The sequence below is a fragment of the Solanum tuberosum genome, unplaced genomic scaffold (assembly GCF_000226075.1).
Source record: "Solanum tuberosum cultivar DM 1-3 516 R44 unplaced genomic scaffold, SolTub_3.0 scf00083, whole genome shotgun sequence".
Lineage (NCBI taxonomy): Eukaryota > Viridiplantae > Streptophyta > Magnoliopsida > Solanales > Solanaceae > Solanum > Solanum tuberosum.
In genome coordinates, this window is record NW_006239015.1 from 977,152 (window position 1) to 1,003,842 (window position 26,691).

The following is a 26,691-nucleotide window of genomic DNA, read 5'->3' on the forward strand; positions in this document are numbered from 1 at the left end:
AAAATGGGATTTGAGAGGAGTTGTAAGTGTTTATATTAGATTATATTAATTTATCATCATTATTATTTATTATAGTGAAAATATGTGTTAGTAAATTGTGGTTTAGTATTAAGAGTATATATGAAAACCGGTCATCGGAGGCAAAGATCTTTCACCGAGTAAATTTTTTATATATTAATATAAATTTGGAGTAGTTTCTGTTGAAATCAAGTTAAGATAAAATAGGGACCATTTGAACAATGTAGAAAACAGCCACCTAAACATTTTGTTTTTCCATATGAATAATATTACTAATATAATTATTCTTCATAGGGTTAGTACTCTAATCTTTATCTAATCCTAGGAGAACACACTTTGCCTCTTCTGTTTTTCCACTCCCCTTGACCATAATTACTTCCCTTTCTTTATTTTGACTGTATCACATGGTTTAACATAAAATAGTCAATTTACACTAAAAAAAAAATTCAATTTAATCTTGTATTCAATATTTACTGATCTAATTAATTCGAATTTAAATTGAATAGGTTATTTTTTGTGATTTGAATTGGAACATCTTCGCGATTTATAACTATTTATTCTTTTACACGCGACTTCACTTAGGTGATCCAACAATTTCTTAGTGCTAATTGTTATAGGGGTCAACTACTTCATGAAATCATCAATTCACATTAATAAATAAATAATTAGAGAAATAAACCTGCCACACGATACCATAGATAATTAATAATATTAGTAATAAAAAGCTTCCCTTAATTATATGGTACTTAGTGTAAATTATAAAGGAAAAAATATGTCAGAGATCAACCTAACTTTAGATCTTCATTTATTTTTTTTAATGTAAGATATGGGACTTAAAATATGTTGCTACATAGGTGGAGAGATTATATATTAATTTATTGAGAAAAAAAATACTTGGATTTAAAATATTGGGTGTATTTATTGGAGATGAATTGATTTTATTTTATTGACGACAAGGAGTTAATTCTCTCACTTTTTCCCATAATTTTTTTAAAAAAAAACATTAAAAAAATTGAGGCACATATAACGGAAATATTATTAAACAGGCAAAATAAAATAATATAAAAGTATCCTCCAAACCTAGGATTTTGTTAGCCGTAAAAACAGGATGTTCTTTACTTGATCGACACTAAGGTGCGATTTCTACGTCGATTTTAATAAATAACTAAATAATATAACTTTGGTTGCTGTAAAAAGGACGTTCTTGACTTTATTAAATACAATACTTATGTGTGATCTTCAAAAACTAAGGTGGATTGTTATATTAAGTATTTGATAAAAATAAATCCCTATTATGTTCAATATTTACTTTGAAACTTGATTAATTCAAGTTCATTTTAAAATGTTTCTTATCAAAGTACTTAAAGGTTAATTATGCCTATTTTGATATTACTTAAAACTAAAACTTATCCATAATTGAAGATTTAAAGTATTTATTGACCCATCTCCACCCCACACCCCCACCAAATAAAGAAGATAAACCTAATCTAATAGTACCAAATATTAGGTAGGTAGTTCAAATAATAATTTTAAGAAACCAAAAAAAAAAAAAAAAGGGTGTTAGGTCTAATAATTGCAAAGGAAAAGAAAAACCAAATAAATCTTTGTTCCGACCAAAATCTCAAAAGCCTTGTTAATACACTTTTTCCTCACTTTTCTCATGTGAACCCCCCGCTCCCACACCCCCAAACAATGAAAAAAACAAGAAATTAAATAATAGGGCCTATAGAATAAATAAGGAGAAAAAGAAAGAAAGAAAGAATAAAATATTCAATCTCACAAATAGTATTGGTCTCATATTAAGTAGGCGTGGATATGTAATTTTATATCGCGATATAAAATCATGAAATGAAATCAGCTTTTAGACATACGGTTTCACGCTGATTTCATCCCTAATTCTCTAAAAATCATGATTTGAGATTTTTCAAATACAAAAATTGATCCACAAGTTTATATTTTGAAAAAATAATCCCACATTTATATCTACTAACCATTTATTTTATATGTAAAAAAATTTATAATTCATATCATTATTGTTTAAACCATTCATATCTCATATAATGATCGAAAAAGGGCCTAAAATACCCTCGAACTATTGAAAATGGTACAAAAATACCCTCCATTCACCTATTGGCTCCCAAATACCCCTGTCATACACCTATTGGCTCCTAAATACCCCTGTCATCCATCTTTGAGTCCAATATTGACCACTTTTATAACGGATTATCATTTAAATATTTTTTGTAATACGTGGCGACCAACTATTGGATATATACAATTTAATTACTTAAATTAATTTACAAACTTACTCATTATTCATTATACATGACCCAAATTAATTAATTACATGCGTCCCAAATTATATTTACCCACCGATTAAAATAAATACATCCTTCATTCCAACATTTCACTTCATTTATCAACCTTGTTCCCCAATATATTCGCCTACAATCTCGAAAAACAATACTTAAATACGCACATGTATCACCATAAGAAATTACCAAAACACTCATAATTTTTTGTGGTGATACATGAGTGTATTTAGGTAGTATTTTTTGAGATTGTAAGTGAATATATTGGGGAAGTAAGGTTGAAAGAGGAAGTGAAATGTTGGGAATAAAGTGTGTATTTGTTTTAATCGGTGGGGTAAATGTAATTTGGGGCGGGTGTAGTTAATTTGGGTCGGGTATAATTAACTTGAGTCAAGTGTAGTCAATTTGGATCGAGTATAATGGATGAGTTTGTAAATTAATTTAAGTAATTAAATTGTAGTCAATAGATGGTCGCCAAGTATTTAAAAAAATTATTTAAATGATAATCCGCTATAAAAGTGGTCAATATTGGACCCAAAGGTGGATGAAAGGGTATTTGGTAGTCAATAGGTGGATGTTAGGGTATTTGGGAGCCAATATGTGGATGTCAGAGGTATTTGTGAGCCAATATGTGGATGGAGGGTAGTTTTGTACCATTTTCAATAGTTCAAGGGTATTTTAGACCCTTTTCCGTATAATGATTATTCTCACTAACATAACATTTATTAGTAGTTCAAATCAATTTCTACTTTACCATTTATATTCATCAAATTAATTGTTTTTTTATCAATCAAATTAACCAACAAATTCATAAAGTACCAATGTTTGTTCGTCTTCTATGTCATGTGAACGAGAAATGCAAGCTTACCGTGAGATTATTGTACGTACTATGTGAGAGGATTATATTAAAGATTAGTACACCACAACTTATGTTTAATTTTATTTTTTATCGAATTAAAGTTTGATCAATAAATATTACAGTTTTAAAGAATATCTTTGTGATCGTGTATTATGTAATTTTATACACTTTTGCTTATTTAGTAAGATTGTATAAAAAATTGAGATAATTTTAATAGTTTTACAACTTATGAATTTTATGTTTATGAGAAAACATGTAACATAAAAAGTTCAAATCGTATATCTAAACAAAACTTCAACTTCATCTTATAATTTTAAATCATGATTTCATATTGCACGGTCAAACTGGCCTAAAAATAACATCAAAATAGCTAGCATCATGAAAAGTCACAGGTATTGTACATGCACCCACACGCCTTCAATTTCAATTCACATGATTTATGTATAGCTAGCTAGATTCTACTAATCTTTTTTATTCCTTTTCCTTAATTTCATATTTCACTTATATACTAGTCACGCCATTTTCACTTAATGCAAGGTTGAAATTGTAAAATTATATTATTATTATTATTAGAACCATTTTTTGTGATAATAATAATACAATAACGTATCTGTATAAGTCAAAAAGTGACTTTATTATTAACACGAAAATCCAATCGGATATTTACTAATTAAGATGAAGGAGAAAATATTATGTTGCTATAATCTTACAAAATACAATACATTATCAATTTTAGTGACAGACCTTTCACTATCTTCTTTTTTTTTTTTAAAATCAATTCTTTAATCTTGACCAGCACAAAATTAGAAAAAAATAATCTTTTTTTGTTTGTTTTTTGTTGCAATCATTTAAAGTTGAATGTCAATATAAATTAGGTGGAGAAATTACCAAATCCAAGACAATATAGTAGTTTTCTTCTGGACCTCAAAAAATTTAAAATGTTCCAAAAGAAGGCATATTTTGCCAAATTGTTGAAATTATTCACAAAAATAACTAAGAAGCCAAAAATGTTTTTCTTTTTTCAAGAGCTCTGTCTACCTAACTACTCCTACTTAAAACTATAAACAATCATCAATGTAAAGTTCCACTCACCTTATATGAAGATGGTTTATTCGAAATCAATAATCATAAAAAATACTTTGAATTTTTTTTTTTCGCGAGTTCTATATTTAATTATCAATTATTCTCTTTTATTAAAACAAAAGGGAGCAACTAATTGTTAGTCTAATCAATTTTGAAGTGGAAAACTTGTCGAAAAAGTGATAGTTCATATTTTTAACCATTAACTCTTTTAGAGATTTAATATATGATCATTTTTTAAAAATAAGATATTATTCGAACTAAATAAATGTATTAAAAGCGCACTAATCAGCTGCCCTCATCGAACACACCGACACATACTAATGCGACTAACACATTTCTTTAAAATATTATAAAAAAAATATATAAAAAAATATATTTATATTAGGTAGAAGTTGGCAAACAAAAACAAAAACATACATATATATATATTAATTAATATTAATTTTCAAAAAATGCATTTTTCAACCAAAGAATATTTATATTAGGTAGAAGTTGGCAAACAAAAACAAAAACGTACATATATATAAATATTTTTCAAAAAATGCACTTTTCAACGAAAAAAATATTTCTTTTCCGAGTAAAATTTAACGGCAAGTTTGGTAAATTAATTGAACTTAACAAACTTCCAACTTAAGGATTCATTTAGAGAAAATACAGTTACGAAATTTTGCAAAAAGTTGTTAAAATAATATTCCAGAAATAAACGGTGGACATTTTTAGTTTAATTAAGTTAATCAAAACTTCTAAACTAATTTTCTTAGGGATTGTCATAATTCTTTTTCAATATGTAAATCAAGAGAATAATCAACATTCATCAATTACGCGAAAATATATTTTTAAGTTTTCCAATTTGCTAAAATATTAGGATTACATCCAATTAAGTTAGATATATAAACTATTTTTAATGCTGATTTTAGGAAGACTTGTTTATAAATTTAAAATGAATACACTTTTTTTACCTCCTCCTTTATAATTTGAATTAAAAAAGATAAATATGTAAAATTTATAAAAAGATTAAAACTAAAAATCAAATTTTATAGAAGATACAACACGTCAACACCAATTGACCTTATATTGATTGATCATATTATTTCTAATAATACAAATCTTTGCTCATGTCACATTTTTCTTCTTCGTTGATTATGTCATTGTGTTGACTTGATATACTACCATATATAGGCGGGGAGTACGTGTTTCTATTCTATATATATGATATAATTTTCAACGAATCATATTTGCCTACCACCTTTTACTGTATATGGCTATATCATTGTGTGTAGATAAAACAAAATGAAATAGTAGTAAATAGCAATATTATATGGGTTATTGATCTTCGCATAAAAAATACTATATCATAATTTAGGATTTAACAGTATGAAGAATTTTTATATTACATATACTAAATAACATACCTTATATTTTAAGTTACTAAGCTTTTTTTAATACAAACAAATTTATAATTGGTCTATACTCTATATATCAAATGACTCCTAACAATGAGAAGTAACACCACTCCCTTAAAACAAGGAAATCAAAACTTCACTCACAACAAGAAATGTATGTCTTTTTCCCTATAAAATAATAGTCTGACTCCGTTTATTTTTACTTATTTGTTATATTAAAAATAAATTTTTATTTTCATTTACATTTACTCACTTTAATATATTGATTTTTTTTCTTTATCTTTAACACTCAATCTATAATTTTATACACTAATAATAATAATAAAAATTTAATTTATTATTTAATTTTTCTTAAGAAATTTGGATTAATACCCTTGTCTCTTCCCAGATCCGTCCACGAATCTACACTTATATTACGTGCATATGTTAATTATTTCCGGGGACACAATACACACAAATCGCTTTAGCAAACATCATACCACAACAAAATATTTTATTATTTCTCTAATTTAATAGTACTAATACACCATCAATTTTTGTGTATTTTAACTAAATAAGATTAAAGTATTAATATTGAATTAAAAAAAACAAAACAAAAAATGGAGGTGATTACAGGTGCATTATTACAGTATATAGTGGATTAGAGAAAGCAAAGAGCCACCTTAAACCGAGGTACTTTCCAACAATTTCGTCTCTCTCAAAGACTCTTTCTTTTGCCTAACCCTCCTTCTTCTTTAACCCCACCCCACCTATACCCCTCTACCCCCACTGCTACCCTTGTCCACTTCTTTCAATATCTATACTGTATCTATATGCTTACCTATACATATACATAGATTTGTCCCATTTTCTGTTCTGTTTTGCTGATAAAGACTTGAACTTGTTCTTCAAAGGTTCACTTTTTTTCCACTTTTCAAGATTCTGGAGCTGTTGGGTTGCTCTTTTGCTCCAAACCCTTGTTGGGTTTTCAGTTCTTGAGGTATGTTTTCAATCTTTCTTGGTTCTTGATTCTTGGTTCTTGGTTCTTGTTTTTTGGTGCTGTTATGGAGGTTGTTGGGTAATGACAATTAACCCCATGGTGGAGTTGGGTGTGAGTGTTCTTCAAAAAAGATCAAGTCTTTAATTAATGGGGGTGGCGTGAGCTGATCAGATTCATTAGCTTTTTAAAGTTTTATTAATGCTAGAGTGTTTGTGTAATTAATGGTTAGTTAAGTATGCATTGAATGGTTATTTGTTGTAATCTTGAAAACTGATTACTTCAAGTAACGTCTTCTCTTCATTTAATTTTCTCCTCCTTGTCTTTGAATTTCTCCTAGTTTTTGGATCCTATTGAACTCACTGGTTTCCCTCATCAATACTTTGAATTCGTTATAGGATTTGTTAAATTTGTAAGAATGAGCATGTTAGGAATTTCATCTGCCTGCCTGTGAGTTTTTTATTTGGAATAAACTCTGAATCACTAATTTCTTTTTGTAGGGAGGAGGATAGATTTTTGTTAATCACTATTGTTATTTTCCACATTCATTTATCTAGTTTTACATGGTTCTTGGTTCAACACAGATAAATATAGAACCATATGAATTTGTTAGTTTAAAACATAGAATGTGGGTTGAACATTTTTTTGGGAGTCTTGATGCCGTGTGAATTGCAAATGTTGTTCCGAGAAAAATTCTGGCATACATGAAAATCAAACAAGGTGACAACTATTAGTGGAATTCGTCAACTTTGTCAAACGCTTGTGTGTCACTTTATTGTCTTATTCTCTGTCTCTACATTCAAATTAGACATCTTATCATTGACAACACTACCTCTTCCATTTTTTCAGTCGGTTTGTGGGTGGGGGTGGGGGGTTGGAAGGAGGAAAAGAATGAGTTGTCTTGGAATAGCTGGCTGAACTTGCAACTACTTTTCTTTTGTTTATAAGGGTGGTCTACAACGAATTTGCGCACACCTCAGCTATAACACTTGCTATCTTTCACTAGGTAAATTTGTCCACCAATGCCTTTTCCCATGGAAAGAGGTCACTTAGCGTTTTTATCCTTTCCAATCTCCCATAGTTTTAGTCCATTTCATTCACCTAACTACTAGTCCCAAAGTTTTCACACAGTTCATAACCTCTAGGGCACATCCAGTGTACCAGTAGCAACCCTGAATTCAAAATGACCTGTCATTTCACAGCATATATTCTATAATTGTCTCCCAAAGTTTTCACACACTTGATTACCTCCAGGGCACATCTAGTCAACCAGTAGTGACCACGAATGCAAAATGACCTGTCATTTCACAGCATATATTGTGGCCTGACTGTGTAGTTGTGTGGGTAACTCGTCATTTTGTGACCTAATCAGATTATAGAATATTGGTCGCTAGAGCCTTTTTGGTTTTTGTCCATAAAAATTAAAAGGTGTCAAAAGAAATTGCTTACTGGTATTCATGTGTGTTGATAACCTGTTAAATCGGCTGTGTGAGAGAGTTACTAGGCAATCTTATGCACATTTAAGTTTCATTCCATTTTGGTCAAACTGATAGCTAGCACAAACATTCTTTTCCTTGTATGCGTTGTTTGCTAGATTCAGAATTCCGTTGGAGATCCTGAAATAATGTTTATCAGTTAATGAATTGCAGAAAATAGATAAATGTGTTACGTCTTTAAAATCTATTTCGCTAGATTCTTTGTTAAGACTACTTGTTGATATGTGTGCATTTGTTGCAGTGTTCGATGAGAACTTTCTCTGTTTCATATTCGCCTGCAACAGGCAATTAAATTATGGCGGTGTTTCTGCTGAAGAAAAGGAGTGTTCTCCTTGATGGGGTATGTAAATGCTTTCTGGATAGGAATTACTAATGACCTGATTATCTAGCTAACAATCCGAAGATTTATTAAACATTAACTTGTGAAATTGAATTGCAGGGAACATGTGGATTAAAGATGAGACAGCTACCATTTATGTGGATCATCTGTATAGTTATGTTGTTTATTGTATATAGGACCACCAATTATCAGTATCAACAGACAGAGGTATGATTGCATTGTACTGCCATTGATTTGCTACTTCTAATTTTGGCATCTAGACGGTTGCGTGTGAAAGGATAGAGAGAACTTTCCCTTTATCAAACCGAGAGAGGCCAGATGATACATTTGGTGGCATATAAGTTTATATATTGACCTTCTAATTGTGCTTTACCTGATTACCCTGATACAATGTTGCTAAAAACATTTTCCTTTCCCTGTTTACCTTTTCAGATGGAGTCAAGGTTGGATCCATTTTATTCTTCAAAGGTAGTTATGTTCCTTGTTTTCTCTCTCAAAATATTTCTAGCCTTTGTACCTCGCACAGCACAAGGTAGTACCAACAGGATTGATTTTTTGAAATTCAAGAAGTTCTATAATTCATCATTGATATTTCTTGTTATCTAAAGAAAGGTGTGCATAACATAAATAAGCAACGGAATACTATAAGTGGTGGAGTGGCCTCCGCTTAAATTCAACACCTAAAAGAATTTATGTTTTTTGGGTGAACTAATTTACCCCTAAAAAATCCTTTAAACAATGGTGATGCTTTTTATTCTTTCAACCAGGACTCTAGTATGGATATGAGAAGCTTGCACAGTTTACCGCGTGGTATTATCCAAGCAAGATCAGATCTGGAGTTAAAGCCTCTTTGGTCAACAACTAGTTCAAAGTCAAAGGCAAAGGTCTTACTCTCTATACTCCTGAACTGTGAAAAAATAGAGCGACCTCCTTTGGATACTGATGTTTTATTTGTTACCACACTTTTCCCACCCCTGGGCTGTCTATCACTCTGTCATGCATCTAATTTGTGGCAATGTTGTGTCTCTATTTCAGGCTAGCAATTCTAGCTCTCATAATTTGTTGGCAGTTCCAGTTGGCATTAAACAGAAGAGTAATGTTGATGCTCTCGTCCAAAAGGTATAACATCTAATTTATGCTTGTTATGGACAGCACTTATGTTGTAGTACTTTCTGATTTTACTATCTTGTATATACCTGTGACCTAATCTTGTGATATTCAGTTTCTTTCAGCAAATTTTACTGTCATTCTATTCCACTATGATGGTAATGTTGATGGGTGGGAAGACCTCCAATGGAGTAAAGATGCCATTCACATTGTTGCTCACAATCAGACAAAATGGTAAGAAACACACACTATAGGGGATTAAATTGACACGAGCAGATTCAAGGACAATAAAGGGAACACTTTAGCCACCTTGACTAGCAATATTTCCGTGATTTAGAAGTGCTGTTCAACTGACCTGCAGTGTGATTTTAGTGAAAACAGAGTAATCCTTAGGCCACAAGTTACTTGGAATTAATCTGTGCTTTTCATTAATTCTAAAAGTTTTTGTCTACTGATCCAATACAAAGTTGCTGGAAATTAGTCTGCTTCATAATAACCATCCTGGATACCCTGCAATCCTTTGCTGAACAAATGATGACATCTTGTTCTTCATTAATCTTTTGACTTAATGAACTCCTAATATCTCCTAAGTTGGTCTCATCTTTTGGCTGTATGCAAAGTGTTATTTAACTTCTTTAAGGTCCTAGTGTTCATCTTATGCAAAGTTATCTTCCTTGTGGATGCATCTAGCTTGTATGATTTATGCTAAATGATATCTCACCATTGTTGTGAATTTATCTGATGCAGGTGGTTTGCCAAGAGATTTTTACATCCTGCAGTTGTTTCAATCTATGATTACATTTTCCTTTGGGATGAAGATTTGGGTGTGGAGAATTTCCATCCTGGAAGGTAGGATGATTGCACGAGGTTGACGTTGGCTTTCTGTTTATCTTATATTTTTAATCCACCAATAGATACATTTGATACAAGTCATTCACTCCTGGTGAGTATTGTGAATATATTTTCTATTTACTCGTTTTGTAGAAATAAAACAGATCTAATCATTTGATATCTCCTGGTGGATTATTGTGAACAATGATCCTATGAACTCCTTTCTTAGAAATAGGCAGATGTTATCATTTTAAATATAAATCAGTATGAGTTTGTTTCTATGATCCTGGATATTTTTCCTCTCCTATTTTATTTCTCAAGCATTTGGTGTCAAAAGTCCTGACATGTTTCCTTGGGCATTCCGAGCTTTGAGGAGATAAACAGTAGTTGCTTCATTTAGTATCTACAGTTTATTGTATTTACATTATCATGTCAATGGATGATTTCTAGTACTTACTCTGTTAACCAGGCTTCCTTTTTTATGGGGCTTCTTGCTCTAGAAGGATGGTTGTTAATTTTATGAAAGCAACAAGTCTTACATGCCTCTTTGCTAATTATAATTTTCTTTCAATTGCATCCTTTTGTTATTAGGTACCTTGAAATAGTAAAATCTGAAGGACTGGAAATTTCTCAGCCAGCTTTAGACCCGAATTCAACTGGTATCCATCATAGAATCACAATACGAAGCAGAACAAATAGGTTCCACAGGTAAGTCCGCCTGGCTATTTAGCCACCCAAATTCAACCTCCTTTGGGTGAATACTGATGCACAATTCCTTTTTGCAGAAGGGTCTACGATATTAGAGGTAGTACAAAGTGTTCAGCTGAAAGCGAAGGTCCCCCATGCAGCGGGTAAGTGTAACACAATTACTGGATCAAACTGTTATGAGCCTTTGGGCATTGGTTGGTCAGGATAAGTTTTTGCATCAGTTCCTGATGTTCAAAATGACCCTGTTGTATACTCTCTTCCTACAATTTTGTTCTACAAAAAAAGATTTTGAGAATATTTAACTTCTCGAGTGTCTTGAGGTAGATGCAAGTTCTTCCGGATTTTCTTTACCATGCATTAGCAGAATGGTTGATTCACTCTCCTTTTACAGATTTGTGGAAGGAATGGCTCCTGTCTTTTCCAGATCTGCGTGGCTTTGTGCCTGGCATCTTATACAGGTAGAACTTGGTTTCTCTCTTAGCTGAGATAGGACATTTTCAGGCCTTTATTAAGAACCCTATGCATACACTTAATGATAACATAATCAAGAATATACATGTAAGTTTCGAGGAGGGTGTTGGATTTTGATATTTTGATTTTCGATTTGAAAGAGGCAGGCAAAAGTATTCTAGAAGTGTGTTTCGATTGAGTGCCTGAGTTTTTGTCACTTTGTTTAGTTGATCATCCCAATGAGTGGTACGTTTTGAAGAATTCTGGCAGCTTAAAATTAAGAATTCTACTGTGTGTGCCTGTGCTCTAAGTTACATTCTTCTTAGTGGAGTGGGGAGCAGTGTTCTCTAAGAGATGATGACTATGTCTGGTTTGTGTCAGAACTTAAACAGTTCCGTATAAATTGTTGCATTTGCTCATCTTATAATCACGTTTGTTTTCATTTTGGATTGAAATGCTCGTATACTGTTAATGTGCTCTAAGTTAAATTAGCAAAGCTCAGCGATGTTCTTGGATTACTTTTCCACTTGCACTTTTGACATGTCGTGTGGACGCACTATCCACTTTCATTTTCCGCTCTCGTATCGATTCATCATCCAGTTTAGATGAGCTTCTAATGGTTGCTCTGTGCCTCTTTCCTGTCAGAATGATCTTGTTCATGGATGGGGAATGGACATGAAACTTGGTTATTGTGCACAGGTGAACTTTCTTTTCGACTTGTTAATTTACAAGATGAACCTCTCATCCCTTCCTGTGGATGTTTTTATGCCCGTTGTCTCCGGAGTGTAAAATAGAATTTCTGGAATGTAAATTGCTATACATTTCTCTTTACTCTTTAAAACTGTATGTTCTGATACAGCCCTAAACCTGTTTGAATTTTATTATTGTAGGGAGATCGATCCAAAAAGGTGGGAGTAGTTGATAGTGAATATGTAGTGCACCAGAGCATCCAAACTTTGGGCGGACAATCTTTGAAAAGGGTAACTCTCTATATCAATTATCGAAGACTTTCGATTTGTTTTTGCAACTATCCTCATTAATCATGCCAAAGGTGTTCTTTAAGTCTACAGATAGAGGCTATATTATAATAATTGTGCTGTTTGCTTCTTTGTACCTCCATTGACCATGCTTTTTTCTATGTGCAGGATTCAAATCCTGAAGAGTCTGTGAAGGTATACATCAAATTCTACTTTGTGCTTGGACAGTTTGATTTTTCCAACATATATCTTCTTCTGCTGATGTTTTAATGATTCTTGTCCTTGATTTTCATTTTCTTTTCCTTCACCTACAGAGACACGTTGTTGACGTGCGATCTGAGGTGAGTGTCTGCTTATACGACAACATATTTATTTCATTCAACTTTCTTCTTTCATGGCATTGTTCATGTTGTGTGCATTACTATCGTCTATCTGCCCTTCCATTTAGCTTATTTTCAGCTGCTTTCCCATTTTGCAGATTCGGAGACAATCAACTTACGAGCTGCAAATATTCAAGGATCGATGGGAACGAGCTGTGAAGCTGGACAAGAACTGGGCGGATCCATTTAAAGCTAGCCAGAGACGTAGACAGCTGTATAAACAAAGGCAAAAATCAAAGGTTAAGAAGCTCAGATAAGGTTCATAGGTTTATCTCAAATCCAAACAATGGGGACAAACAAAAGCTTCATAGGGTTCATGTCTTGTAATTTGTTCTTCTTTTTAGGCCCCATGAATCTCATGATTAGTTCATTACATATATAGGTTTAGTTTCTCCTAATTTTTATACTGAATGTATTTAATAATTTTCTTCTTTCTCCACCTTTCTTCACTTCTCTTTATGTACATCATTTTTTTTTGTAACTAGCCTTGGGTTAACACAATGTTTCTTTTGATTTTAACTTCCTTTTTTTCTGGTCTGTGGAATTTTTTTCAGTAATGACCAAAAAATCAAATCTATGAAGTGTTGAGTTAATTAGCACTAATGTTAAATGGGGTCTATATATTGAAGGATTGAAGTTTGGAATCTAAATCCCCAGTTGAATTGAAGTTTGATCAATAATGTTTAAGTTAGAGGGCCCCAATTTTTGAAATAACCTTTCCACCTCTCTCACTCGTCTCTCTCCTTCCTCTCCCTCTCTTGCCTTCGGCCCTCTCCTATGAATTGCGCGGTATATAAATTAAAGTTAAACCCTAGGTTGAGAAATTGAAAACCTTTATTTGATCTACCACAACAATGTCACAAGTGAAGTTTGTAGCCAGGAATTTCATGGACATGGTGGCTTCATTGCTTGTGATGAAACTAGATGACGATTGTCTTTCTTCTTCTTTCAAGTATGTATCTATGCTCGATACACTTGATATATCAATGCATATTTGATGGATGTATTAGTGCATATATAAATACAAGATACATGTATCTACTCAAAGATAAAACTAAATATATCACAGATACACTATCCAAGTTTGTCTTCGGATGCATTGTATCCAATACTGAATACACTAGATACTTGATATCAGATACATTATATGAAATTGGTATTGGATACACCAGATGAAATTGATGCCAGACACAAATACACTTATAAAAATTGATACAAGCTTGTATATATATACACAGATACATTGTGAAACACATACACATGGAATGAAAGGAACGAGAGAAGGATAGATGCGAGCGAAATAGAAGAAAGGTGAGCCATATTCAGACCAAAACTCGGATAAATATGAAATTTTCGAAACTAAATAAGCCCACCCAAATCGGCCCAACTAAATCCAAGAAAATAACCCGGCCCACCATCTCCTTCGTCCACATATTACTCCGTCACCTTAATTTCTCTTCCTAGGGTTTAACATAAACCCCTTCTCTCTCTCTCTCTCTCTTCGCTGCGTAAAGCTATGAGTTTAATTGCCGGTTCATACGAGAGATTCATTTGGGGATTCAAGTTGAGATCCACCAAAAACGATCAAAATTACGAACTAACCCCTCTCTTCTCCTTCCCTTCACATCTCTCACCAATTAAATGCACCGCCGTCGCCGGTTCTGCTGCTGTATCCGGCGGCGCCGATGACACAATCAAAATCTATGACCTTTCTACTTGCTCAGAAATTGGGTCACTACACCACTCTGCCACCGTTACTTCACTTTCCTTTTTTACCCCTTCTTCATTCTCCTTCCCTCGTAACCTTATTGCCGCTTCTGAAGATGGTTCCGTTTCCATATATGATGCTGATCCTTTTGTTCATCTCAAATCGGTGAAAGTGCATCGTAAGGCAGTGAATTCTATTTGTATTCATCCGTCGGGGAGGTTGGCATTGACTGTTGGAAGAGATGAATGCATGGCTATGGTTAATTTGGTTAGGGGAAGGCGAAGTTTTTATTGCAGGTTGGGAAAAGAAGCTTCTTTAGTTAATTTTAGTGATGGTGGTGAAAAGTTTTTTATGGTTATGGATGACAAGATTTCTGTACATGAATCTGAAGATGCGAAAACTATTCTAGAGCTTGATAGTAAGAAGAGGGTGCTTTGTGCCACTTCTGGGATGGTGAGTTTTCTGGACTATTACTAGATTGAACTCTCCTCAATTTTTGTACTGTTTATTTGATTGACATATTTTGATCACCTACTTACTGTATTGATTATCACTTTCTAGAAGTTGGTTTTACAGGACCATTGCCAAAAAAAATTTCAATATGTATCCATTATGAACGCATGCTTATGTATTCACCTCTCGTGGTTGTGTGCCTCATTATTTTGTGCAAGATCCTTAGACCATTATACTTTGTTAAGAGTGTTTATGAGGTTCAACCAGTAGCAAGTAGAATAGCCATCTGTTCCTCTGTCACTGGATTTTGGTTGCAAATTAGTTGATTTTTCCGTCTGTAATGGGATCATGTTGGTGGGGATATACACTTTTATTTCCTCTTAACCCAAATAACCAGTAGAGAAGCTTATCTAGCTAATCAAAGTCCTCAACTGAAGTTTTCAGAATGCAGTTTAACTATATCTGTTTCTAGCAAATCCCCTCTCTCTTAGTGTTCTTGTTTGCTCAGTGATAAACACACTTTTAACCTGTTCATTAAGTTTCCATGTGGCATATATGGGCTAATTGAGATAGCCTGGACTATACTAGAATTTGAAGCATGAGAATGTAGATGGCGTACTGTCAAAAAATATAATCCGGATATATAAGATGGAGTCGGGAACCTTTCTAGTTAGCTTATTTTCTTAGGTGTCATAGACTGTTTTGTTGGTGGTTAAATAGATATTTGCTATACTTAAAAGGGCTACAGTTTTCTTAAATATATTAATTTCATATATATATATATATATATATATATTTTACTTATTTCTAAAAATGAGTCTCTTGTGTGTGCGCTTTCCCTTTCTTGTTTAATTTTCAATCCATCATTTTTTTTTGTATAATGGTTTTGTTTGGGTCAGCTTGCAATACTTCCATTAATCCACATGTTACCTGCTATTTTCCAACAATGCAGGTGGTAGTTAACTCTACCCAATAGAAATCACCTAGCATTTTGTTTGTATATTCCAGATTCATTGACACCAAAAACCACACCTTAGGTGCTTTCTATCCCATCTTTTTCCCTGCATGTTGTACATTCTTTTACTTGTCTATCATCTTGCGCTTGGTGTCCTACCATCCCACTTTCAAAGCACCAGGAAAATATTCAGGATTATATACATCATGTAAAGTTTAGTTGTAGGCTCCAGTTTGTTTTTCCTTCCAATTCTTTAATTTACTTCTTGACGCTGAAAGTAATATTTTACAGCATGGTATTTTGTTTACTGGGGGAGAGGACCGGAGTATTAAAGCTTGGGACATTACTAGTGGAAAAATTGCATATAGCATTGAAGATGCACATTCTACCCGTGTGAAAGGCATTGTTGTGCTACACAAAAACAGTGATGGTGATGCTGAAGATCATCAACACATAGTAGCATCAGCATCATCAGATGGGGTCATACGTGTTTGGGATGTTCGCATGACTAACAAAGATAAGCCAAATCCACTGGCTGAGGTCAATACAAAATCCAGGCTGACTTGTCTGGCTGGATCATCCATCAAATGTGAGTCTTCCTTTGCTATTTGAATTTTCCCCTCTTACTGTTTGCCTAATTTTAAATGATTCAGATAGTCACTGCCTTAACTGGTAACTTTTTGAACGGATTAACTTTGACTATTCTGTTCTGTGGTGCCAAATCATTTCATTGAAGGTAAAATGAGAATTTAAAAGCTAAATATTTATAAATCTAAAAAAGTGACATTCTTTTTGGGACAAACATAAAAGGAGAGGTTTCAGATCAATTGAGATAGGAGTATGAGTACAAAAAATTGCCAATCATTTCTCTTTTTGACAACTATAAAAGAATCTAGGGAAAGGGGTCAAAAATGCCTTTATACTATGTGAAAGGAACAAATATGCCCTCCGTTTATAGTTTGGCTCAAAAATTCCCTTACCGTCAATACTTTGGCTCAAAAAATGCCCTTGCAGTCAATACTTTGGTCTAGAAATGCCCCTATAGTTAAAAAATGGGTCAAAAATGTCCTTTTCCGAATAAATATATTGTTTTTTTTCTTTTTAAACACATATTTTTCCTGATTAAAATATTATTAAAGAACACTATTCTTGTTTTTTTTCTTTTAAAATCACTTTAACAAATAAAAATATAGGAAATATTTTTTTCTTCTTAATCTCATTTTATCAATTAAAATAGAATACCTTCATGTACCCTTTCGACAAATAATATATGTCATATATATACGAACATGGTATATCCATCATTAATTTATATTTATATAACGATAAAAAATAATGATAATAAAGTAAGAAATAGTTTTCATTTTATTTTTTCTATATTGAAGTAAGATAAACATTTGCTAATTTTTTTAAAAAACTTTCATTGAAAAAGAATGTGTCAAAAAGAAAATAATAATATATTTATTTGGAAAATGAGTCTTTTTGACCAATTAAATAACAATAAGGGCATTTTTGGACCAAAGTATTGACGACAAGGACATTTTTGGACCAAACTACAAACGAAGGGCATTTTTGTTCCTTTCGCATAGTTTAAGAGCATTTTTGAACCAAAGTATTGACGGTAAGGGCATTTTTGAGCCAAGCTATAAACGGAGGGCATTATTGTTCCTTTCACATAGTTTAAGGGCATTTTTGCCCCTTTTCCCAAGAATCTATAATCTTGTCATTGGCATTTTTTTAAAATTAACTATTAGGTCTCCATGTGAAAGAAGAGGGATGCTTTGAGTCTAATGCTAAAGATAAAGGACTATTTTGGGCCTTCTCTCGAGAAGTGTCCTTGAGAAACAGTTCACAGGAGCTAACCAGCATCTTATCAATTTAGATTAAAAAAGAGTCACAATTGTAAACATAGGCGGGACAGGTATAAATTGCATGAAATTTGCTACCTAAATGATGAAACACTTGACTGATGTTGTTGTCATTGTCATCTTTCAGCTATGAAAAGACCAGAGGTTGGAAATACTACTTCAAATGGACAACAGCTCGATGCAGGTGAAGAATCCTAGTGCTGTTGTAATTTGCTAATGACAATCACATAGTGTATCTGCCATATTTTTCCTTGAAGTTGTTGGAATCATATCAATTTTGTTAGTTAAAGGTGGATCACTCGATATATCAATTTTGTAACGCGTGTATGATTTTAATGAGCATGAAGAGTTATTTATTTTGGTTCCTACACGGATGGGACTTCAATTTTAGTATATTGCTATGAATGTGCTGTCGTTTAACTCATCTCCAAATTTCCTACTACTAATTTGTTTTCCATATTCCTCTTTCTAACTATAATCTTTTCATTTACTCACAGTTTTGTATTTCGTATACTCTTCTGATTCTTTCCTTTTAGTTTGTCTAGAAAATGTGACATTTTCAGATTCATAAATTTAGCTTTAAAAGGAATGGAGACTTTTCACTTTGAATCTTCTTTTGATTGGATGATGACACCGGCTACTTATCGCAATGACTCAGTTATTGGGTGGACAGATACATTGGTATCTGTTTGTTGCAGGAGATAATCGCGGTGCGCATAAGATGATTTTCTTCTCATTTATCCAAACGAACATTGGTGGACAATGGACTTATATATTGATATCTGTGTGAAGATGGTGCTTAGTCGATATTGAATAAATTTTAAAACATCATTGATCTAAACTCAATTGGGGATTTAAAAAAATAAACTTATACTTTAATATTTGTTTAATAACAATAGGGGTGTTTTTCGGGTTCAAGCCTTTGCGGGTACAAAGTCGCCTTCGTTAGGAGCATTTTACCTTTTAATGTGGATTTTTTTTGCACGAATTTGGATATAGTCAAGCTGCAATGCGGGTAATAGGGGTGTTTTTTCTGTTTTCTCTTTTTTTTTGGATGTCAGTCAATGTCTGAAACTTCCTTTTGTTTTCTTTTTATTTTTTCATTCTTTTTCTAGTCAAAAGATATTGGGAAATGGAAACAGGAGAAAGACTCATCAGAACCAAAAAGTTGCTCAATTTCATACTCCAATTTTAAAAAAGAAAATAGTGAACAATTTTGTTTTTGCAAAAACGAGTTTAAATACTTTTTAACTATGACTTTTCAAGATTAATATAACTTTTAGTTTCTTTTAACTATATTTATATTTATTATTAAGACTTTGTATGCAGCTTCCGCTAAAAAAAAGTTAAAAAAATCATTGCTAGAAGAGTTAATCCTCCAACCTCAAATATTAATATACTTTATTCAGTATTAATTAAGTTTTATTTTATCGTACCGGGGACGAAACTAACATTTGAAAACATATATGATTGCTTTATTGTATTTTCTTATGGGGTAATTTTTTTCGTATGAAACGATATTCTAATCGTTGAATAAGTATATTAAATTAAGTTAAATCAACACATAAAAGAAAGGATTTTACCTCTATATTTACAATAAAGTTATTATCTTAACAATATTTAAACCAAAATCTTAAAAAGGTTTATATTATATTGAGAATGTAAAATCTTATATTGAGATCATGTTGTTTAGAAGTTCTTTATGAAATCAACGGATAATTTTACTCTTAGTTTCTATTTTTTTCTTATCATTAATTATAATTATTTTTCTAATACATTTTTTAAAACATTGTATTTCTTATATTCAAAGAGTAATATAGTAAAATTACCCTTCTATTTATAGTTTCTTAAAAAGTGTGCAAAGTCAATAGTGGAAAAATATTGTTGGACAAAGGGAGTAATAAGAAATATTGGATTGTCAAAAAATAGTTAGAAAAAAAAGAGAGTTATTGTGACATAATAGCAGTATATACTTGAACAAGAAATACAAGAAACTTGTCCTATTTTAGTTTATATTTCTCTCTTTCTCACCCTTTTTGTGTATAAATAAATTTAACATATGAATAATGTTAACACCAACAATATTTTTTGATATGTTGGGATGATCCTTAATATATAAATATGATGGAAATGACTTTTGATGTATTTTAAAAGTAATTAATTTGATTCTAAGCGATAATAAATAAAGAGAATTACTATTTTTGTTATCGAAAATAAAAGTCCTCAAGATGTATTGTAAGTGAGCTAATAATTACAAAATAAAAGATTTTCTTATATCGTTTAATTCGATTTTAAAATTTATATCAAAATTCTTACATTCGAAAAATATATTCAATAGAGTAGGAAAGAAAGACTATACAATATTTTGATCACTTTTTAGAATACATTAAACACTAGTTAAGGACCAAATGAAACTAAAAGTCCTTACATTAATAAGTAATTAATTTTAAAGTAATTTGGTGCATACAAAGATTAAAACTTTATTTAATTTATATGCTAGTACTAATTAATTAAAAATTAAAAACTGACCAAAACCACCCAATTTTATCTTTTCTTTGTTTTCTTCTTTTGTCTTTCTACCTCTCTAGAATTGTAGTGGAATTTTCTTTCTTCTTGTTTTCCTCATTCAAATTACAATAGTTTTCAAGACTCTGCCTTTTTTCCTTCTCTGCTAAGCTTTTTTCACCTATTTTTGCTATTTAGATCTCAACTTTTATACTTTGCTTTCCCTCTGTAAATTTCTTGTTTTGTAGCAAAATTCAGAGAGTAGGAAAGTTTTCTTGAAATGGCCGGCCGTTATGATCATAACCCTTTTGAAGAAGAAGAAGAAGTTAACCCTTTTGCTGTAAGTTCCTTCTTCTTTCTTTTTTTTTCGTTTTGTTTTGTGGTTTAATTCTGAAAGTTGCTATCTTTCTGTACTGGGGTTTTCCTATTTTGCTGCTATGCAAGTGGAATGTTTGTTATTCTTCACTTGATCAAGTTTTGAGTGATCGTTAAGTGATTCTACTGGTCTGTTTTTGTGTGTGTGTTTGGGGGTTAACTCGTGATAAGCGGTTTAATTATGAAGTTATGTTCGTTTTGTTTTCTGGGTTTTTCTTTTGTTTATTGGTTTTGCAAATCAATATTTCAATTTAAAAGTGTAGCTGGTGCTTCCTATTTCCCATTCTTTGTTGGATTGATTGATTTGGGACCATCTTAAGTTGTGTGATTGATATTTGTGTAGGTTGACGTTTTATTTGCAAAATATTGAAATATATGATTATGGATTGTTATATACTATGATTAGCAAAAGTTGTTTAGTTTTGGTATACTGAGATATGAGGGAAAGCTCTTTCCTTTCATTGAGTCAAACTCTTAACTGTAATGGTGTCTGAACAGTTAAAAAGTTGGTGTCAAAAGGAAAATGGTTCCTAGTTTTCATTTCAAATGTGTTCCATTATGCAATTGGTAATAATGTTTCCGGTGGTGGTGGATAAGGGAATCCAGGATCATATGTGGATTCGTTCCTTGGCTTAACTTCATCAGATATGTGCAATCTAATATACTGATTGGCATAAAGGTTGTTGTAGTAAAAGTGACAAGTTCTTTTGTCTGTAATGCTGGAGGCATTTTGGAGAAACAATTTCTGTCATATTTGAATATGGGAACCCTCTAATTCTTGATGTGTTTTTAACTTAGGATGTTCTGTCCATAGTAATGTTAGTATAGTGAATGATATCACAGAGTCATGTTAGATCACACATCTGACATCACAGGATTTTAGATATTTTTGCACTGATCTCCTCCTGTGCATGAACATTAATTATGGCATCTATGTGTGCAAGTGTTGGATAAATGGATGATGTAATTTTTTTTTTGTATAACGGGCTTAAGTATCTTCTGAAAATTACTGCAGGATGGAGGAGGCAGAGGGAAATCTTCAGGGAAATCAAAATTTAGTGGAGGTGCATTTTATACCACAGTAAGTTGAACATACTTTTCTCTGTCATATCTGTCTATCTCAGTCCGCTTACATCAGGATCGGGGTTAGGAAACCAATTTTCCTTAGTTTGGTAAATGGATCAATATTTCTACTTTTACAAACTGCAATTGTATCTGAACTAGCATTTGCTTATGCTTAGTCGCTTTATCTTTGTAACCTCCCTCTTTTTGGGGCGGGGGAGGTGAAGTAGAAAGGAAGAACGTAGGGGTAAATTATTGGATTTGCTTCATTTGTTGTGTGTTTGAAGTTGCTATGTGGATAACATCTTTTGCTATTTTCTCTCTTGATGTATTATCTTAATATTTTCCCTTTTATCAACTTTTCAGTCTGGGAGTGTGCCTCCAGCAACAAACTCCAGACTTTCACCCCTTCCACCAGAACCAGCTGATTTCTATGACCGCAATGCGTCAATCGATATTCCTCTTGACAATGCTTCGGTAGTTGGAACTTTCTAAATCTCTGTGTTGATTTGTCATCTTTATCTTATTTGACATTAATATCTATGATGGTTTCTTAATTTAAGTTTGTTTGAATTATAGGACCTGAAAAAGAAAGAAAAAGAATTACAGTCTAAGGAGAATGAATTGCGGCGGAGAGAACAGGTATGGGATGATGAAAATTTGAACAAGTGTTTAATAGTCCCACCCTTTTTATAGTGTTACTGAACTATTTGAGCTGAAAATATCAGTTCCCTCTACTTGCACCTCAGCTCTTTGTTGCTGGTGTATCAAAGTCATTTTTCACTTATCTGACTTCTCTTTGTTTTGCAGGATCTTAAAAGGAGAGAAGATGCTGCGGCAAGAGGTGCCTTTTTTTCTTTTGCTTTAATTCTTTTTTTGGCATTTATCCTTCTGCTAACCTTCTTTTTAATCTTCAACGAATATTCAGTCTTGCAATATTTGTAGAATTTAAACTACTAATATGAAGTGAGAACACCATATATAGTTTCTAATTACATCCGAAGGAAGAAAGATAATGGGACACTTTTTCTGCTATGTTCCAGATTGAGCCTTCTGATTTTTATCTAGGGCGATTTTATTTTTTTTCGTCTTCTCATACAGTCTCCACCATTCTTTCCACATTTGAAGTAAAATTCTGATGTTCAAATGTAACTTTCAATTCTCTGATTTCCCTGAGTAACTCACAAGTTTTGTAGAATACTCTATTTCAGGTGGAACTTCAGTCCTGTGATTTATGGCAGTATCTTACAAGTTTAGTTCATCTTTGAATTGCAGCCGGCATTGTTCTCGAGGAGAAAAATTGGCCTCCGTTCTTCCCTATCATCCATCATGATATTGCAAATGAAATACCAATTCATCTTCAAAAGCTACAATATGTTGCATTTACAACTTTCTTGGGTATGTTAACTACTGCTTACCATGTGTTTGGTTATTCTATTTTGGAATATGGGTTTGTGTTCTTATATGGTGTACCCTCCGTTCAAAAAATTGTGGGGTTCAGACCGAGTGTCACACATCTAATTCTAAATCAATTCCTTAATTCGTTTAAAGAAAATTTTACACATTTAAAAACTACATCGAAGTACTAAATGCAACTTCTTGTAGTAGAAAATATTTAGAGAAGTTCGGATAGAATTGTCAGAAAAATAGTTGGACTCTAATAGTAAAGTGCCAATCAAATTGGGACAAATGTAATAGTTCTTATGACTTAATTCATTGCATCCAACAGTAGTTTCTTAGATTTTAACCAATGCAAGGCATGCTTTTCGTTTCTCACTTGGGACATAAAACCTTTGTTTTGTTACATTAGTTTCCCTTTTTTATTTATGTTCTTCCCCAAATGGTAAAATGCCTCATATTTCCTTATTTATTCATCATTGAAGTGTAATCCCCATTCGTCAAAAGAATATAAAAATAATGAGAAACGAGGACCAAAAAGGTCAGATCCTCATATAATGCCTTTTTGGAGGCCTTCAAGGAATTAGGTACAATATTGCAGAAACTAAAAAGACCCTAGTTTAGTCCGCATAGAAAGAAAAACAGAGATTTGAATTGATAATCCTTCTCTTTTTCGTCCCCCTTCCCATGTAACTTGGACTAAAAAATGTGTGCATACCAGTAAGAGTGTAAGTGTCCGGTAGAGGTGGGGGAAATGTTTTTGCTAATTTCTAGCATTTTTCGAATGATCCTCCTGTAAGTGCCATTATCTCTATTTCGGTACACTTTACTGTACCAGCAGACAAGTGAGGGATCCATATGGTCTGGCTCACTTTCGATCAACATTGTTACTGAATCTTATCGTGAAAATTGCAACTCAAACAAGCATTTGCTTGTGAATTGTTCTGGTTGTTGAATAAAAATTCTTTGCACGTTATAACTTGATAGATCTGTCTGTCTGGAATAATTTTTTTTGAGTATGAATTGTCATCTTGTGCTGTATGTGAGTTTCTTGTTTTTCTCTTGCTAATGAGATATATGCTAATTGTGAGCAGGACTTATTGCATGCCTATTATGGAACATTGTAGCTACCACTACAGCGTGGATTAAAGAAGGAGGTACATCGAATCGGCATGTTCCCCTGCCTCTACATGCCATTACTTATCCGATGAAGTCAGAGTACTTACTTTAGTTTTTGTCTGTAGATGTAAAGATCTGGTTCCTTTCTATCATTTACTTCATATCGGGTGTTCCTGGAGCCTACTTCATGTGGTATCGTCCTCTGTATCGTGCTTTTAGGTAAACTTATCTGTCTTTCAGAGAATTGAGCTGATTTACTTCAGAAATTATCAAACAGTTTTTAAATGCGAGAACTGATCTTTTTGTTGGTTGTTATGGCTTAAGTATTAAATTCGAAAATTTTGTAAATGTTGCAGAGAACTGATTCTTTAAAATTTTGCATACGCCTCTAATGAGTTTATCCCCTTGTTTGTCTCTTTTTTTGCCTTGTTTTCCCCTTCCCCAACTAATCGAGGTATTTGGTCACAGAACTGAGGGTGCCATGAAGTTTGCGTGGTTTTTCTTGTTTTACGTGGTAAGTTCCTTATGCAATTGTTTTTGTCTATGTTATATAGTCTCTTTGTTGTTTTGTCATATGGTCAACGCGAATGACATGGGAATGGGTACTTCATAAGGATCCTTCAAAATACTCTAGAAACTTTCAAGTAGGTTAAGGTTACTCCCTACCGGGTACATACCTGTACCTGAGTCCATATTACAAAATACAAAGTCAAAGATTTCTTGGATATCTGACTCAAATGTTCAGCTGTCATAGATTTTTCTCTGTTTGCAGGTTCACATTGTATTCTGCGTCTTTGCTGCTGTTGCTCCTCCAGTAGTCTTCAGAGGAAAATCCCTTACGTAAGTTTCCATATTGCATTTGACTTGTTAAAAAGAGTTGTAAAATTACATCAACACCGTCACCTTATTCCAAAAAAGAAATGACTCAAATAAATCCACTGTTTCTGGCATAATAGTTACATAGTTCTCTTTCAACCAAAACACTGAATTCTGCCTTCGTAAAGCTTATTGCTTTTCAATTTTGTGTGGATTTCATCTATGAAGTAGCTAACCGTTAAAATGATCTGATGTTCTGTTATTTGTTGGAACAGAGGCATCCTGCCTGCGGTGGATCTCATCGGCAAAAATGTACTTGTTGGGGTGAGTTAGGACTATTTTCATCACAATCCATAGTATCTCTATCGTACCTTTTACGCCTTTTTGTTAAGATGGACTGACCTTTTCATTAATTTGAAGAAGAAATATGGAAGAACAGAACCTACTCAAACTTCTTTCTAATGAAAGTTTTAACTCAAGCTATTAAAGTTGGGCTCATTAACATAAAACTGTTGTCCTTCCCTTATTAGATTTTCTACTTCATCGGTTTTGGGCTATTTTGTCTCGAGTCATTGCTGAGCATTTGGGTTATCCAGGTCAGACTCATATTCTGTTTCTCCACTTTCCAAAATATCCGTTTTACTGAAGCCCAAAATCTGACCTCCTGGTTTACCCGTACTCTCATAATGCAGCAAGTATACATGTATTTCCGAGGAAGTGGTAAAGCCGCACAGATGAAGCAAGAAGCTGCTAGAGGGGCCCTTAGAGCAGCAATATAATTGAAAGAAATGTTCTTGGGAGAAGGCTGTTATGAAGGGTGGGAGTTGGCTACCTCAGTTGGGCTGATATTTCTTGTTTTCATATATGTTTTAGTTAGTTCAATTACACAAATATGCTGCTTGTTTGTTTACATATGCTTTTAGTGATTATTTTTATGATATGATGTATGTTTTATTTATGACTACTTAGACCAAAGTGCTGTTAGAAAAAAGATATTATTATTGATCTTTTGTCAATACTCATTTCTTGTAATGTTTCATCTTAAATCACACATTTTTTTCAAATGCATACTTGTTGTAATGAATTGATTTGAAAGTACCGTCAGAGAATTGATTTAGTGAGTTGAATACGGGCTTCTCACAGCTTGATTCCAAAGGACTTTTAAGGGAGACAGTAGGGACCAGGTCCCGGTACATCAGAGTGAATTAACTCAAATAGTACAATATACAATAATGAGACTCGGTATTGAAATATTATTTTAGAATATGTTTAACCTTCTTACCTACATTCTTCTCTTGAAAAAATTGTATAATAATACTTCTATAGAGAAGACGCAATTGAATGAATTAATATATTTTCAATTTTTTGTTTACTCCTCTTTATGAAAATTATGACTTTGCTACTAATTTCATAAATCTTTTTTTTCCTTCTTAATCCATCTATAGATATGATATAAGATAAGGTTACAACAACTTACAATTAATAAGAAATT

General features: G+C 32.6%; 3 protein-coding genes across 3 annotated transcripts; all 3 read left to right on the forward strand.

The window, feature by feature from the left end:
• Positions 1-6,331: 6,331 nt before the first annotated feature.
• Positions 6,332-13,455, forward strand: LOC102580388 (uncharacterized). The gene is made up of 16 exons (XM_006347030.2): positions 6,332-6,654; positions 8,389-8,487; positions 8,587-8,694; positions 8,920-8,955; positions 9,255-9,371; positions 9,523-9,606; positions 9,710-9,828; positions 10,342-10,443; positions 11,017-11,133; positions 11,211-11,276; positions 11,525-11,591; positions 12,229-12,282; positions 12,474-12,563; positions 12,729-12,755; positions 12,875-12,901; positions 13,039-13,455. Exons 2-16 carry the CDS (start codon positions 8,443-8,445, stop codon positions 13,195-13,197), a joined length of 1,218 nt encoding a protein of 405 aa, XP_006347092.1. The 5' UTR covers positions 6,332-6,654; positions 8,389-8,442; the 3' UTR covers positions 13,198-13,455.
• A 941-nt stretch (positions 13,456-14,396) lies between these two features.
• Positions 14,397-18,292, forward strand: LOC102580729 (p21-activated protein kinase-interacting protein 1-like). The gene is made up of 3 exons (XM_006347031.2): positions 14,397-15,101; positions 16,348-16,645; positions 18,052-18,292. The coding sequence occupies exons 1-3, from the start codon at positions 14,457-14,459 to the stop codon at positions 18,120-18,122; spliced, it is 1,014 nt and encodes a 337-aa protein (XP_006347093.1). The 5' UTR covers positions 14,397-14,456; the 3' UTR covers positions 18,123-18,292.
• A 2,201-nt stretch (positions 18,293-20,493) lies between these two features.
• Positions 20,494-26,221, forward strand: LOC102581069 (secretory carrier-associated membrane protein 3-like). Its single transcript, XM_006347032.2, has 13 exons — positions 20,494-20,769; positions 21,820-21,885; positions 22,233-22,343; positions 22,446-22,508; positions 22,677-22,710; positions 23,142-23,264; positions 24,359-24,421; positions 24,509-24,602; positions 24,852-24,897; positions 25,156-25,223; positions 25,475-25,523; positions 25,730-25,795; positions 25,892-26,221. Exons 1-13 carry the CDS (start codon positions 20,710-20,712, stop codon positions 25,976-25,978), a joined length of 930 nt encoding a protein of 309 aa, XP_006347094.1. The 5' UTR covers positions 20,494-20,709; the 3' UTR covers positions 25,979-26,221.
• Positions 26,222-26,691: the final 470 nt, after the last annotated feature.

Excerpts from the sequence above, each read along its gene's own strand:
- LOC102580388 (XM_006347030.2), top strand. The coding sequence starts at position 8,443 with ATGGCGGTGTTTCTGCTGAAGAAAAGGAGTGTTCTCCTTGATGGG. Across the intron at positions 11,134-11,210 it reads AGAACAAATAGGTTCCACAG|AAGGGTCTACGATATTAGAG; the intron begins GTAAGTCCGCCT and ends TCCTTTTTGCAG. Across the intron at positions 12,756-12,874 it reads ATCCTGAAGAGTCTGTGAAG|AGACACGTTGTTGACGTGCG; the intron begins GTATACATCAAA and ends CTTCACCTACAG.
- LOC102581069 (XM_006347032.2), top strand. The coding sequence starts at position 20,710 with ATGGCCGGCCGTTATGATCATAACCCTTTTGAAGAAGAAGAAGAAGTT. Across the intron at positions 20,770-21,819 it reads AAGAAGTTAACCCTTTTGCT|GATGGAGGAGGCAGAGGGAA; the intron begins GTAAGTTCCTTC and ends AAATTACTGCAG. Across the intron at positions 24,422-24,508 it reads AGCGTGGATTAAAGAAGGAG|ATGTAAAGATCTGGTTCCTT; the intron begins GTACATCGAATC and ends TTTTGTCTGTAG.
- LOC102580729 (XM_006347031.2), top strand. The coding sequence starts at position 14,457 with ATGAGTTTAATTGCCGGTTCATACGAGAGATTCATTTGGGGATTCAAG. Across the intron at positions 15,102-16,347 it reads TTTGTGCCACTTCTGGGATG|CATGGTATTTTGTTTACTGG; the intron begins GTGAGTTTTCTG and ends AATATTTTACAG. Across the intron at positions 16,646-18,051 it reads GGCTGGATCATCCATCAAAT|CTATGAAAAGACCAGAGGTT; the intron begins GTGAGTCTTCCT and ends GTCATCTTTCAG.